This window comes from Salminus brasiliensis, chromosome 1 (assembly GCF_030463535.1).
Source record: "Salminus brasiliensis chromosome 1, fSalBra1.hap2, whole genome shotgun sequence".
Classification (NCBI taxonomy): Eukaryota; Metazoa; Chordata; class Actinopteri; order Characiformes; family Bryconidae; genus Salminus; species Salminus brasiliensis.
Window position 1 is genome coordinate 36,547,205 of NC_132878.1, and position 12,958 is coordinate 36,560,162.

Below are 12,958 nucleotides of genomic sequence, written 5' to 3' on the forward strand. Positions count from 1 at the left end.
GGGAAAACAATCAAATGAAGCAGAAGAAGTCTGCTTCTCCCTTTTAGCAGGAGAAGAAGCAGAAGCAGGAGAAGAAGCAGAAGAAGAAGCAGAAGCAGGAGGAGAAGCAGAAGTAGGAGAAGAAGCAGAAGCAGGAGAAGAAGCAGAAGAAGAAGCAGAAGCAGGAGGAGAAGCAGAAGAAGAAGCAGGAATAGAAGCAGGAACAGAAGCAGGAGAAGAAGCAGAAGCAGGAGCAGAAGCAGGAGGAGAAGCAGAAGAAGAAGCAGGAATAGAAGCAGGAACAGAAGCAGGAGAAGAAGCAGAAGCAGGAGCAGAAGACAGAAGAAGAAGAAGCAGGAGAAGAAGCAGGAGCAGGAGAAGAGGCAGAAACAGGAGCAGAAGCAGAAGTAGAAGACAGAAACAGAAGCAGGAGAAAAAGCAGAAGCAGGAGAAAAAGCAGAAACAGAAGACAGAAACAGAAGCAGGAGAAGAAGCAGAAGCAGAAGCAGGAGAAGAAGAAGACAGAAGCACAAGCAGGAGAAGAAGAAGACAGAAGCACAAGCAGGAGAAGAAGCAGCAGACGAAGCAGAAGAAGAAGCAGAAGCAGGAGAAGAAGCAGAAGCAGGAGAAGAAGCAGGAGAAGAAGTAGTAGAAGAAGCAGGAGAAGAAGTAGTAGAAGAAGCAGGAGAAGAAGTAGTAGAAGAAGCAGGAGAAGAAGAACACAGAAGCACAAGCAGGAGAAGAAGCAGAAGCAGGAGAAGAAGCAGAAGAAGAAGCAAAAGCAGGAGAAGAAGCAGGAGAGAAAGCAGGAGAAGAAGCAGGAGCAGAAGAAAAAGAAGACAGAAGCAGGAGAAGAAACAGGAGAAAAAGCAGAAGCAGAAGACCCATGCACGAGAAGAAGCAGAAGAAGAAGCAAAAGCAGGAGAAGAAGCAGGAGAGAAAGCAGGAGAAGAAGCAGCAGACGAAGCAGAAGAAGAAGCAGAAGCAGGAGAAGAAGCAGTAGAAGAAGAAGTAGAAGAAGCAGTAGAAGAAGCAGTAGAAGAAGAAGACAGAAGCAGAAGCAGAAGCAGGAGAAGAAGCAGAAGCAGGAGAAGAAGCAGAAGAAGAAGCAAAAGCAGGAGAAGAAGCAGGAGAGAAAGCAGGAGAAGAAGCAGGAGCAGAAGAAAAAGAAGACAGAAGCAGGAGAAGAAGCAGAAGAAAAAGCAGAAGCAGAAGACCCATGCACGAGAAGAAGCAGAAGAAGAAGCAAAAGCAGGAGAAGAAGCAGGAGAAGAAGCAGGAGAGAAAGAAGGAGAAGAAGAAGACAGAAGCACAAGCAGGAGAAGAAGCAGCAGACGAAGCAGAAGAAGAAGCAGAAGCAGGAGAAGAAGCAGAAGCAGGAGAAGAAGCAGGAGAAGAAGCAGGAGAAGAAGTAGTAGAAGAAGCAGGAGAAGAAGTAGTAGAAGCAGCAGACGAAGCAGAAGACAGAAGCACAAGCAGGAGAAGAAGCAGCAGACGAAGCAGAAGAAGAAGCAGAAGCAGGAGAAGAAGCAGGAGAAGAAGCAGCAGACGAAGCAGAAGCAGGAGAAGAAGTAGTAGAAGAAGCAGGAGAAGAAGCCGGAGAAGAAGAAGACAGAAGCACAAGCAGGAGAAGAAGAAGACAGAAGCACAAGCAGGAGAAGAAGCAGAAGCAGGAGAAAAAGCAGGAGAAGAAGCAGAAGCATTCTGATTCTGATTAGCATTCTGTAATGACATCTTACTATCTCATGGCTAGCTAACTGATGATACTTCTACCACAAAGCACCCAGCATTCATGAGACATCTAGATTCTTCAAGTTTGACTATCCACACTCCTGACCAAAATTCAGCTCTGCAATGCTGCAGCCGGGTCTGAGACACTGAGGACATGCTGAAGCTCTGTTTAGACTGCGGGCTGTAATGTTTAAATCAGCGTTGTTTCTTCTTCATTAAAACAGATGTCTGCGTGTGTGCGCACGTGTGTGTGTGTGTGTGTGTGTGTGTGTGTGTGTGTGTGTGTGTGTGTGAGAGAGAGAGAGAGACAGAATGACCTCTGAAAACCACAAGAGAAAGAAAATTAGAAAAAGAGAAAGAGTGAACGGAAAAGAGAAAGAACTGATTGAACGAGTCAGACAAAAGAGAAACAGACGAGAGGGAGAGAGAGAGAGAGTGTGAAGCACAGGAGGGACGAGAGAAAGAAAAGAGAAATAGAGTAAGGAGAGACAGAGACATGAAGGTAGGAAGAGAGAAGGAGAAAGACAGTGGGGGGGGGGAGATGGAGAGACCGATATATTGACACTTATCTTAAGCGCTCACTTTACCACTTATCCGCAGTCCTGACAGAACTCATGAACGACAGAATAAAACCCGCACTGAGCAGCAGAGAAGAAAGCACGTGGTGGAGAAAGTAGCCGCCTGGGCAGAGCGGTAGATTTCGAGGAAGGGAGTGGTCAAGCCTTAGGCAGGGTGACCTTTAGCACTAAAAAATATTATCATCATCATCTTCACTCAGCCACAATGTATTCTGCACCATCCACCCCTCTCCCCTGTCTCTCTGCGTCCCATGACTCAGCTGGATAATAAGTGGAAACACAAGGTAGGTGTTTCTAATAAAGTGGCCAGTGAGTGGAAGCACAAGGTAGGTGTTTCTAACAAAGTGGCCAGAGAGTGGAAACACGAGGTAGGTGTTTCTAATAAAGTGGCCAGAGAGTGGAGGCACAAGGTAGGTGTTTCTAACAAAGTGGCCAGAGAGTATAGGTATCAGGCAGGTGTTGCTAATCAAGAGGGTCAGTGAGTGTACATCTCCATGCACCATCTGTTCATGCATGCTTCCAGGCCAGATGCTTTTTACTGCGTTGCTGCTCGACACGCATTCTCACAATGTTCCCAGTGACTCAAATTGCACACAGCAGTCTGATCCTGTCTAATGGCTGTAAACAGGGATGCAGTTGGAGCTGCTCTGCCTGAAGCAAAGCTGTGCGTACCAATGTTCCAGCATGAACCTGAGGTGAGAACGCTTAATTTGCAACAGCTCCACTGTGTTTGTTTAGAAAGCCTGAGGTATGAAAGAGAGAGAGAGGGAGAGGGAGAGAGAGAGAGAGAGAGAGAGCGTGTGAGAATGAGCAAAAAAGCAATGATGAGGGAGAGTGGCAAGAGAGAGAAAAAGAGAAAGACAAATAGAGCTAGAGACTGAGTGAAAGCGAGAGACAGAGAGTTTGAGAAAGGCATCTTAAGGGCTGTAAACGAGCAAGCTAAAGGCTACATGGCTAACAATGGCTAACAATCATAGTGTCATGGGTGGGGGGGGGTCTAGGTTGGTGAAGAGATATTATAAACTAAGTAAAAGTATAAGAGAAGAAGAGGGAGAAAGATAGCCACAGAGGGAGAGTGAGGAGGGCACAGGTGTGTGTGGTACTAAGAAAGTGGGGGGCAGGAAAAGGAAAAGGGGGGGAGACAGAGAGAGAGCGTGAGAGGTGATAGGTGCTTCAGGCTATATGCCTCAGGCCATAGGTTCTGATTACAGTGACTAGAAAGGCCTCAAGCCTGGTCTACACTGAAGACCTCTCTTCTAAAGAGAAGTACTCGCCCTTTTAGTGTCATTTTTCTCTCCTGTGAAATTCCTTTAAGTTTAAGATTTCTTTGAAGTCTTAAGATATTAAACATTTCTACTTTAACAGCTCGAGAAAGAACGAGCGTGAAGCACAAGCGCAGGATGAACACCGCCAATCAAACGAGCCTCTATCCTGATCACACATCGCATTAAGAAGCAGAAGCACATGCCTCACATACTGCTGATTGAGCCAGAGTGGCCACTAGTGTCCAGAGGAAATCAGCTCACCTGCAATCTCCTCTCTTCTTCTTCTCTCTTCTTCCTCTCCTCTTCCTCCTGCTTCCTCTTCAGCTCCATCTCTGCTTTTCTAAAAAAAAAAAAGAAGAAACAGAATGAGATGTTAACACTGAATGAATGAATGAATGAATGAATGAATGCATTCCCCTGTTTCAAGTTGCACCCATTGCTGACACAGGTGTGCAAATGCACACACACATAGCTTGTCTAGTCCCTGTAGAGAAGTACTTCCCATAGAACAGGACTCTTTGGAGCAAATAAACATGAGCCTATTCTCATGCCTAATGCCAGGTGTGGGGGCTCGAGGGGTGTTAAGCCCCTCGGCATTGAGCTGTAGAGCAGTGAAGCAGAGGAATGATGGATGGTGCTCCATCTAATGCTCTTGGGATGGGTTTGGAAGTGGGGGATGAGGTTGGGTGGTGATCATGCAACAGCAAGCTTGTCGCTGAAGGCCATTAAAATCTCACAGCAGTGCTTTAAAATCCAGTAGAACCTTCATCCCTGGGCAGTAGAGACTGTTACTCCAAAAAAAGCAGGATCAAGCCATGAGCAGGTGTCCCAATACTTTTGTCCATTTAGTGTATAACAACTTTGAGCGAATAACACAGATCAATGTCCAGTCAGAGCAAAAGCAGCTGCAAATCTATGGTTTTAACAGTCAAACATGGTGATGGTAGTGGGGACTGTTCTGCTGCCTCAGTACCTGGACAACGCTTGCTGCTGATGGCAGGCAGCATGACCTTGGATTCAAACCAGCGCCACCCCCCCACCTGTATAACAATGCCGTAATGCTAAATTCTGCTAGTGTTTGTACATTCCTGTATCCTCAACCACAGTCATCTGAGCGCATGCTTCTCTTTAATGCTCCTGAACTAGTGAATCATGATGCCAGCACATATCTGTCAAACCAGTAAAGCACATTAGACTGAACTGAGCTGAACTGAGCCCAAAGCCCTGAAACCATCTTAGTGTTAAGATCATCTTAACTGGTAGAGAGAGCATTCAGTGTGATGCTCACTCGACCATTTAAGAACCATCTTCCTGCTGAGACGCTTTGGGGAAACCCAGCTCGGAGCTGAAAAGATGAGTGCAGGTGTGTGTGTGAAAGAGAGTGAGGGAGCATGAGAGTGAGCATGTAAATGAGGGTTACAGGAGGGAACAGAAGGAGAGTGGAGCATGTGTGCATAACCGAGACAAGATCTTCTGTTCCGTAGTGGGGCTGACGGACGAGGAAGGTCAGCCACACATATACACGCACACACAGCGTGAGCGAGCGAGAGAGAGAGAGAGATGCAGCCCTGCCCGAGTTACACCATTCACGTCCACTCCAGTGGGCTGGTCATTTCACTGAACATCCCCAATCAATAACCCCACCGACACAATCCCATCATGTCAGCTCCTCACCCCCCCCTCCCCATTCTCTCATGCTTGCCTGCTCTGTCTGTCTGTGTTTTATAGGGTGCGTGACTTTATTAATAACTCCTGATGTGGCTGCGCTCCAACTGCACTGACTCAATTACGGTGTCATTTATGCTGGTGTGCTGTGCCCTTCGTTGGAGGTGAAGGTGAGTGCTGGAGGACTGCACTTGGCCCTCGGTCAGAAGCAGCCCTGGCCTGGTCCCAAACGGCTGGTGTTAAGAGGCGCTGATTGGAGACGGAGCCACAGGGCTGCGGGCCTGATAAAGACTTTATGAGCCATTAACGGAGGACAGTGATGACAAAGCATGCCAATTGAGTCCTTTTGTCTGTCCATCTTTCTAGTTATATCTTTTTCTCCATCTACCCACACAACTAGACCTGGCTCCCCACTCTCAGCTTTTTTTCCTTTCCTAGTGTTTAGATTTTGATTCCTGTTTCTCTTTGTGCTTTTTCTTTTCCTTTTCTCCACTTTCCTCCTTTCTATCCAACTTTTGCTATATAATCTTTCTTTTGTTCTTCAATCTTTCTTTTACCTACTTTACTCTCTCTTTAACGAGCCCATCTATCCAATCACTGTGATTTTTCACCCAGCATCCACTTACAGCCGTCTCTCCTCCTCCTCCTGTTTGCGGCGTCTCTCCTCCTCTTCTCTCCTTTTCTTCTCCTTCTCCATCTCCTCTTGGATGCGGCGCAGTCGCTCTCGTTCCTCCTCCTGCTGTTTCTGCTTCTGCATGGTGGCCAGCAGCTGCCCTGAGCGGGTCACCAGTGCCTGGTGCTCGTGATCAATCTCGATGCGGCTCATGATGGTGCTCTGAGAATAGAAACACACACACAAACCGTGCTTCAGTGAAACATGCAGTTGGTCAGTGTTCTTTACTGAAGAGTACTGAGGAAGTCCGCGTTCATGATGCCACAGTGAGGAAGGGGCTTGATTAAGGTGACATACAGGTGAGAGCAACATAACAGGAAATGCTAACAAACCAACTGAATCACCAATGCTAGTCTGACGTTCGCAAAAATACTACAATTGGACAATCCCTAAGACTTTTGGGATTGTATTCTATGGACACACCAGTCTCGAATGTAATCCTTTGGACAACACAAGCCTCTATACATCTGCGTTAAGGTAAATACTCTATTGAACAGTAAGAACACCATACAACATTTAAACATGGTGGTGGTAGTGTGAGCACTGAATATCTGCAGATACCGATAGCAACCCAATACCATCTGTTCCCCTCTATTAACCTCTAGACCTTTTTTTTTTTTTTTTTTTTTTTTTTAAAAGTTTGACTAAACTTTATTCAGCTAAAAATTCCAAACAATTCATTTCACACAGGACATGTTCTTTTCAGGAGGTTCCAGGTCTGAATCTGAGACGGAAATATTAATATAAAGATATTCGTACAGATTTGACCATGGTTTGTTGGTTAGGGTGCATACTGCTGCTTGTTATATTATGTGTATCTGTCAACAAGTCAAATTGATCCGGGGTTATGAAGCCTAGAATACCAGTCTGTAGGTTTGAACCATGCATTTCTGTGATAGATAAGGGTAATGGTAAATATCCAATCCGGTGACTGTGGTCAGTATTGGATTGGCGCCGCCTAGTAGGAACGTTCTGCTGCTTCAAGACCTGGAATGCTGTTTACACTGATGACGATTCATCAATTCACTGGAGACATGATTAATTTTAAGTATCTGAGCCATGAAGTCTGTCTGAAGCTGAAATATGATCGGGGTATGCTGCTAGTCAATAATCCAAAACCTGAAAAGCAAATCCACACCTGAATGGCTGAGAAACTAAAAATCTAAATGAGCGTTGTTGTCGACTCAAGTCCTGACCTAAACCTGAAAGAGATCTGGGTCTGAAATAAGCAGTTCTGCAAAAGAACAGTTAGTTGTCAGTTGCAGATCATGCAAGGTGGGGGGACAATTACTTACACACTGGTTTTTAAACTGTTGCAACAAACATCATCAAATTCAACATAGGTTGAACCTAACAAACAATTACTGACCGGGGTGGACAGCAACCCACTCTGACTCGATCGTTGAGTCATCTATGTCATCACTAGGAGTGTCCAAAGGTTTGAGACTTTGCATTCTTTAGGTGGTTTGGCTGATCCTCCCTCTCCCCCTCATATCACTCAGCATGACCAGTGCAGGAGTCGGTTAGCTGACGTAAGACACTTAGTGTTCTCCTCCAAGCGTGTTGAAAATTCTGCCGTTTGCTGGCTTCATACACTTTTAAGAAAATATATGCTAGCCTCGGCCACGATGGTGTTTTTTCACTCCTACATAGTATTGCAGCTACCTGCACTAGACAAACTAAGACACAGGCACAGGCTTTGATGCAATCTAATTCTGGTGTAATTGCCTCAGTAGGCAGTTCTTGGCCACATTACGCGGTGAAAAGCACCAGACTCCCTTACCATAGGCTTACCATTTGGCTGTTAAGACTAGGAAAGACCTAGCTAGCAAGCTAAAATACAAGACGTTTTCTGTAAGAGGAGGAACAATGTTCCTATAAGGTTCTTTGAGGTGTCATGATTCTACATAGAACTCTGGGCCTCTTAAAGAACCTTTTTTAAGGGTTTCAGTGCTTTAAGAAGAGACAACAACAACAACAACCACCACTACCAACAGCAGTCTTCCCAAGTCCAAAGACATGCCTTCAAACCCAAAGCCTGCTTTTTTGCACTGCAAGGACTGTTCGGGGGAAGCAGCAGCTGCAGTAAATTAAAGATAAAAGCTTGTCTCTGGAGACACCACTGGAAGCCAGATCCTGCAGACCAGGTACAACTCTCCACTTCCACAGAAGTGCTGACATATGAAGCCCCACAGCCTATCTGTTCTTCACTGCTCTCCAAAACCTGACCCTCATCCCATCTCAGATCCTCCCTGCCTTCTCCCTCATTAGCCTCTTCATCTATATTCATGAGCATTTAAGGTATTCGCGACTGTCTCCAATTTGGGCGCCAGTCATGGTTACTTAACACTCGATGGTATCGATTTGAATATCAGAATCTGCGGCCAACGGCACACAGATGCGAAAAGCTGGTTAATATGCATCAGCAGCTGCCGAGATGGCAGCACTCGAACGCGTCTTGGAGAGCCGGGAAGAGGCTGCGACATATCGGAGAGGACGCTGAATGTGTGTCACGGTGTCTAATGTATGCCTCGCACATGCCTTACTTAATCAAGGTCAGAGATTGCGTCGGAAGTTACCAACTTTCTCTGAGCGACTGCCCGCGAGCAGTCCTCCAGCTTTCATTACAGCTCTGCATCAGTTCATCATCAAGTGTGCGCGAGAGATGGATGAACACATAAAGTGATACTGATCACGAAGGCGCAAATGAACAAGTGGGAACACGTGTTACTACACTGACCTGAATGAACACAGCATTTCAAAAGTCTGGGGACACTTTTAATTTTATAGATTTTTTTCTTGCACTTTTTTTTATTTTAAGAAAGCCATGACTACATGAATATAAGGCCTTTCATAGTCACTCTTTAAGAGTACCTTGTCTATGACAAAACATGGCCACGTTCATAACATTAAACATTTCAATTAAATAAATGACAGTGACAGTCTAAGTCCAACGTTTGTTAGGAACATTAGCCTAGCATCTCCCATTTTAATATAAAAAAGCACAAGTGAAATGTCAAACGTTTCTTGGCTGGCTGACTGCATGTGCTGTAATAAAAAAAAAAAATTATGTTAATTAGTTTTTTTGACCAAACTACTCCTTTAATTCCTTGGAATTTAGAAGAAGTGTTGGATGAGCTGGTGTCAACAAACCTTTGGTCATACAGTGTAGATAACCAGATTAAAGACACTCGGACACATAGATAAGACTTTACTTGACTTTAATTACTTCAGTGAACTTCCTCCTCCATCATCTTCGTTGCTCACTTCATCTCTAAGCTCTTCTAATCACTCGGCATCTGACAGAGGTCATGCCTAATTACATCACAACTCTCCTGTCTGCTCGTTAAAAAGAGCAGAACCGTCAACAGGGTTCTTTCAGAGAGTTGAGTGTAATGCTAGATACATTGATATCTACACAGTTGAAAACAGGCATATACATACACACACCACTGCACCTACCTGGCTCATTCAAATTCTGACCCTGAGTTGGTAGAGCTGATCCATCCCAATTTATCCAGTATCCTGAATGTTTACCAAAAGCATTGGATAACTTAAGCAGAGGTGGAATGAAGTCTAGATTCATTTGAATATAACATATCATCCCCTTATAAGGAGATACGGTGAGGAGAGTCTTTAATTGTAATCTGTGAGAGAACAGTCAACTGTCAAAAGGCTTGGGCAAGGGGCTCTAATGAGAGAGTGAAGAGGAGTGATGAGAGAGGGCACCCTTGATGAGTGCCCCACCAGTTTGTTGTGGTTTGATGAAGATGTACCATCCACTCCGCACGTCATGCACTTCACGGTGTGCTGACAGACAGCAAACACCAACACAAGGCAAGGCCTCATAATTATGCTCTGTTCAGCACTCTGTTCTGTCCCTCTGCTCCACAGTTTACCATTTCTAATCTAACCAATCAGACGTGATTAAGGTAGCGGTCCTTCACTATTGATGACAGAAGAATCCTCAATCGTTTCTCTGGCAGACCAGAAACCGCCTCCAGGAGGCAGGTGTGCATTCGGCGGAGACTACTATCCACAGAGACGTCATGAGCAGAAACACAGAGGCTACAGTGCAAAATGCAAACCACTAAGAGAAGTTTACAGTTTACAAAAAAATTCTGAAAAGAGCTGCAGAAATCTGATCTCGTGGACAGATGAGAACATGATTAACCTCCATCAGACTGATGGCAAGTGCAACGTGTGGAGACTAGTGTGCTCAAGTTCCAGCAAATGCCTCCAAACCGACTGGACTGTGCTTCATCCTACAGCAAGATAATGATCCAGACACACTGCTAAGGCAACACAGAGTCTTCTCAAAGTGAACAAATGGAAAGTTCCTAATGTTCCAGCATGTGTTTCATATGCTGAAGAGAAGACGTAAGGGATCTGAAGAGCAGAAGATGGCTGCATTAGAGGCTTGGCAAAGCATCACCAGGGAAGATACACAGCACCTGAATTCAGGCAGGTGTTGCAATCAAGAGCTCTGCAACAAAGTTGTGAACATGACTGCTTTAATGTTCCTGTCACTGCTATGTGGTTTCCAGCATAGTTTAATAGAAATTAACAAACCATGCTGGACAGCCCTCCAAGACTGGAGTTAAAAACCCCCGTGAACTCAGGTAGACAGAAACACACCTTGATCTTGAGCATGAGCGCGTCGATGGAAGCGTCCAGATCCTGCATCTGTTTACTCATTTCCTGCTTGCCCTCCTTGAGGCCGGATACCACCTCGTTAAACATCCCCATCCGCTTCTTCAGGCTGCGCACCTTCACCAGGCCGTCAATGCTAAAAGGCACACACACACAGGCGCACACATACATAAAGAGAAGATTTAATCAAGCCTCTATTTGAGCTTCTATTTAAGTCTGGTCACAGCTGACCTCAGCCTGATGACTTCAATCCCCAGCAGACTCGGGTAGTTTAACCATTTGCCAAACGGACAGAGTCAAATCACTTAAAATCACTCCGTGCCAAAGCAGCCTTACCAAACCAGCTACTTAAATTCCCCACACATCACACTTTTAATATTTACACTATTACCGTAATGTCATTAGTATCACTCTTGCATGTCAGAGAGCAAATTTTCAATTTACATTTAGGTTACCGCTCCCCGAGCGCTATCCATTAAATGATGAATCCCATAGCAACATTCAATTATATTAAACATGTATTTAATCTCATGAAACAGTTAAAAAAAAGTGTCCAGAAATCCTTTTAGCGCAGCTTATAACCGCACCAGTGTCACGGCTGCTCCTGACTGGTGTCCACCGCAAATCCCTCAGATCATTGAAAAAAGCACTGCATGCAAAATCTCTACCTAAACACTGTCACCCCCCCACCCCACCCCATTTAGTCATTCCCAGTTCCCACCCAGTTACTAGAACTGCCCTTTTCAAATGATGCTACAATTGCCAGGAGGGCGAGAGCTAGCATGTCCTTCCTTTGACACAATTCTTGGACAGAATCTGAACAGACTTGGAGGACAACACTAGTACCAGACTAACAGATGCCTGTGCTGACTAGCATTGTGCTAGTGAATGAACTGGGAAGGGGAACCAGCCTACCCAGAAAACCAGAACAGTGCCATAATTCAATTATTGGATGTTTATAATTGGAGATACATGGCAGGCAGAAACAGAAACAGGAAAAAAAGTACTCATCCTTACAAATGATGGATTTGGCTTTAGGAATCAATAATCTTGGGATTGCAAGACTCTAATTTAACCAGTTTGGACCAGCTTGTGATGATTTGGGAGAAGACTGTAAGAGAAGGGGGAGAACACTGAGGGCTTGAGGTTCAGGTGGCTTCTGCTTTGAGGAAGCCTTAGACTCTTCATCCACAATTAGAATAATAAGATAGATACCATAAGGATCATAAACATTAACAAGGACCATTAACATCAATTTAGAAGTCTTCAACCTGCTTTACAATTTCAGTCTAATGCAACTTCAGTTACACAGCAGTATAATGAAGCACGTTACAATGAACATAAACATGCCTGCTGGCCTCTTACAGGGATGCAGCAAAGATTACTGTATGGAGAACCCTGTTTAAATGACACGTTTTGATGATTTTCTAACTACAAATAAGGGAGAAAATACATGAAATTTCCTCTACATGGAATACAAACTTAAATATGGCATTTCCTGCAAATATTAGAGCACAGGTCCTGTTTACTTGCTGAAATTAAGAGACAAAAATCCACTTTAAATAATCTCAAAGCATGTATTTAGAATAGTTAATTACTTGATGTTCTGTTTGTATAGTCTGTAATGGGCAGTATAATGCCAGTACTTGTTCTTGTGGACATGTTCTCAAACTAACCATAGGTTAGAATAATTGTAGAAGGGGAATAGATGGGGGAAATAAATCACTGGGCATGTGCAAGAGAAGGAAAGAACGGCAATTTTCATAATAACAGGCGCTTACTTGTAGTAAAGCAACATTTAATAATGCATGAATTGCTGGCCAAGGCTAAGAGCAACACTCACCGGGGTTTGTGCTTGCGCTTGCACAGCCACATGCGCACGGTCTTCTGCATCTTGATGCAGGCGCTGGCCCGATACAGCATCTTATTCTTCACTGAAGAGGTGGAGGAGGAGGAAGAGAAACAGAAAGAAAGAAAAGAAAAAGTTGACAATGACTTCTACTGAAGCTCAAAGGCCATACTGTACTGCTGTAAACCCTGGAGTTGAGTTTCATAGACAAAAGCGGAAGACTGAATGGCAGAGACGCTGACAATGCCACATATTCTTTACCATTAGGAAGTATGTGTCCCGCATAATGGATGCACAATTCTTACAAACTAGCCTGTGTATGTGTGTGCGTTTGTGTGCTGGGAATCAGGAGATGTCTGCAGGAAAAGCTCCTGCCTCCCTTTTGTCAAACAGGACAGAAAAAGTATCCCGCTAACAGACGCTGGAGAAGCTCAAATGTTCTGCACCCAAACGCTCAGGAAACAGGGAATCGATAGCAGACACAGCTCAAGCTCTGACAGAGGAGGACAAGAACTTTCTGTGAACGCAGCTGAAAATGACTTGGGAGTAGCATGGCGCTGTGAAA

At 44.7% G+C, this 12,958-nt stretch overlaps 1 protein-coding gene across 8 annotated transcripts in view; it reads right to left on the minus strand.

Moving 5' to 3' along the window:
* Positions 1 to 12,958, minus strand: part of myo6a (myosin VIa) — a 111,504-nt gene that overhangs the window by 23,484 nt on the left and 75,062 nt on the right. For all 8 annotated transcript variants that reach the window (XM_072678661.1, XM_072678658.1, XM_072678660.1 and 5 more), the window contains exons 24-27: positions 12,388 to 12,478; positions 10,530 to 10,680; positions 5,845 to 6,053; positions 3,815 to 3,893 (exon numbers count right to left, since the gene is read on the minus strand). In XM_072678661.1, the coding sequence (XP_072534762.1) occupies positions 3,815 to 3,893; positions 5,845 to 6,053; positions 10,530 to 10,680; positions 12,388 to 12,478 (530 nt within the window). The remainder of the gene's footprint in view (positions 1 to 3,814; positions 3,894 to 5,844; positions 6,054 to 10,529; positions 10,681 to 12,387; positions 12,479 to 12,958) is intronic.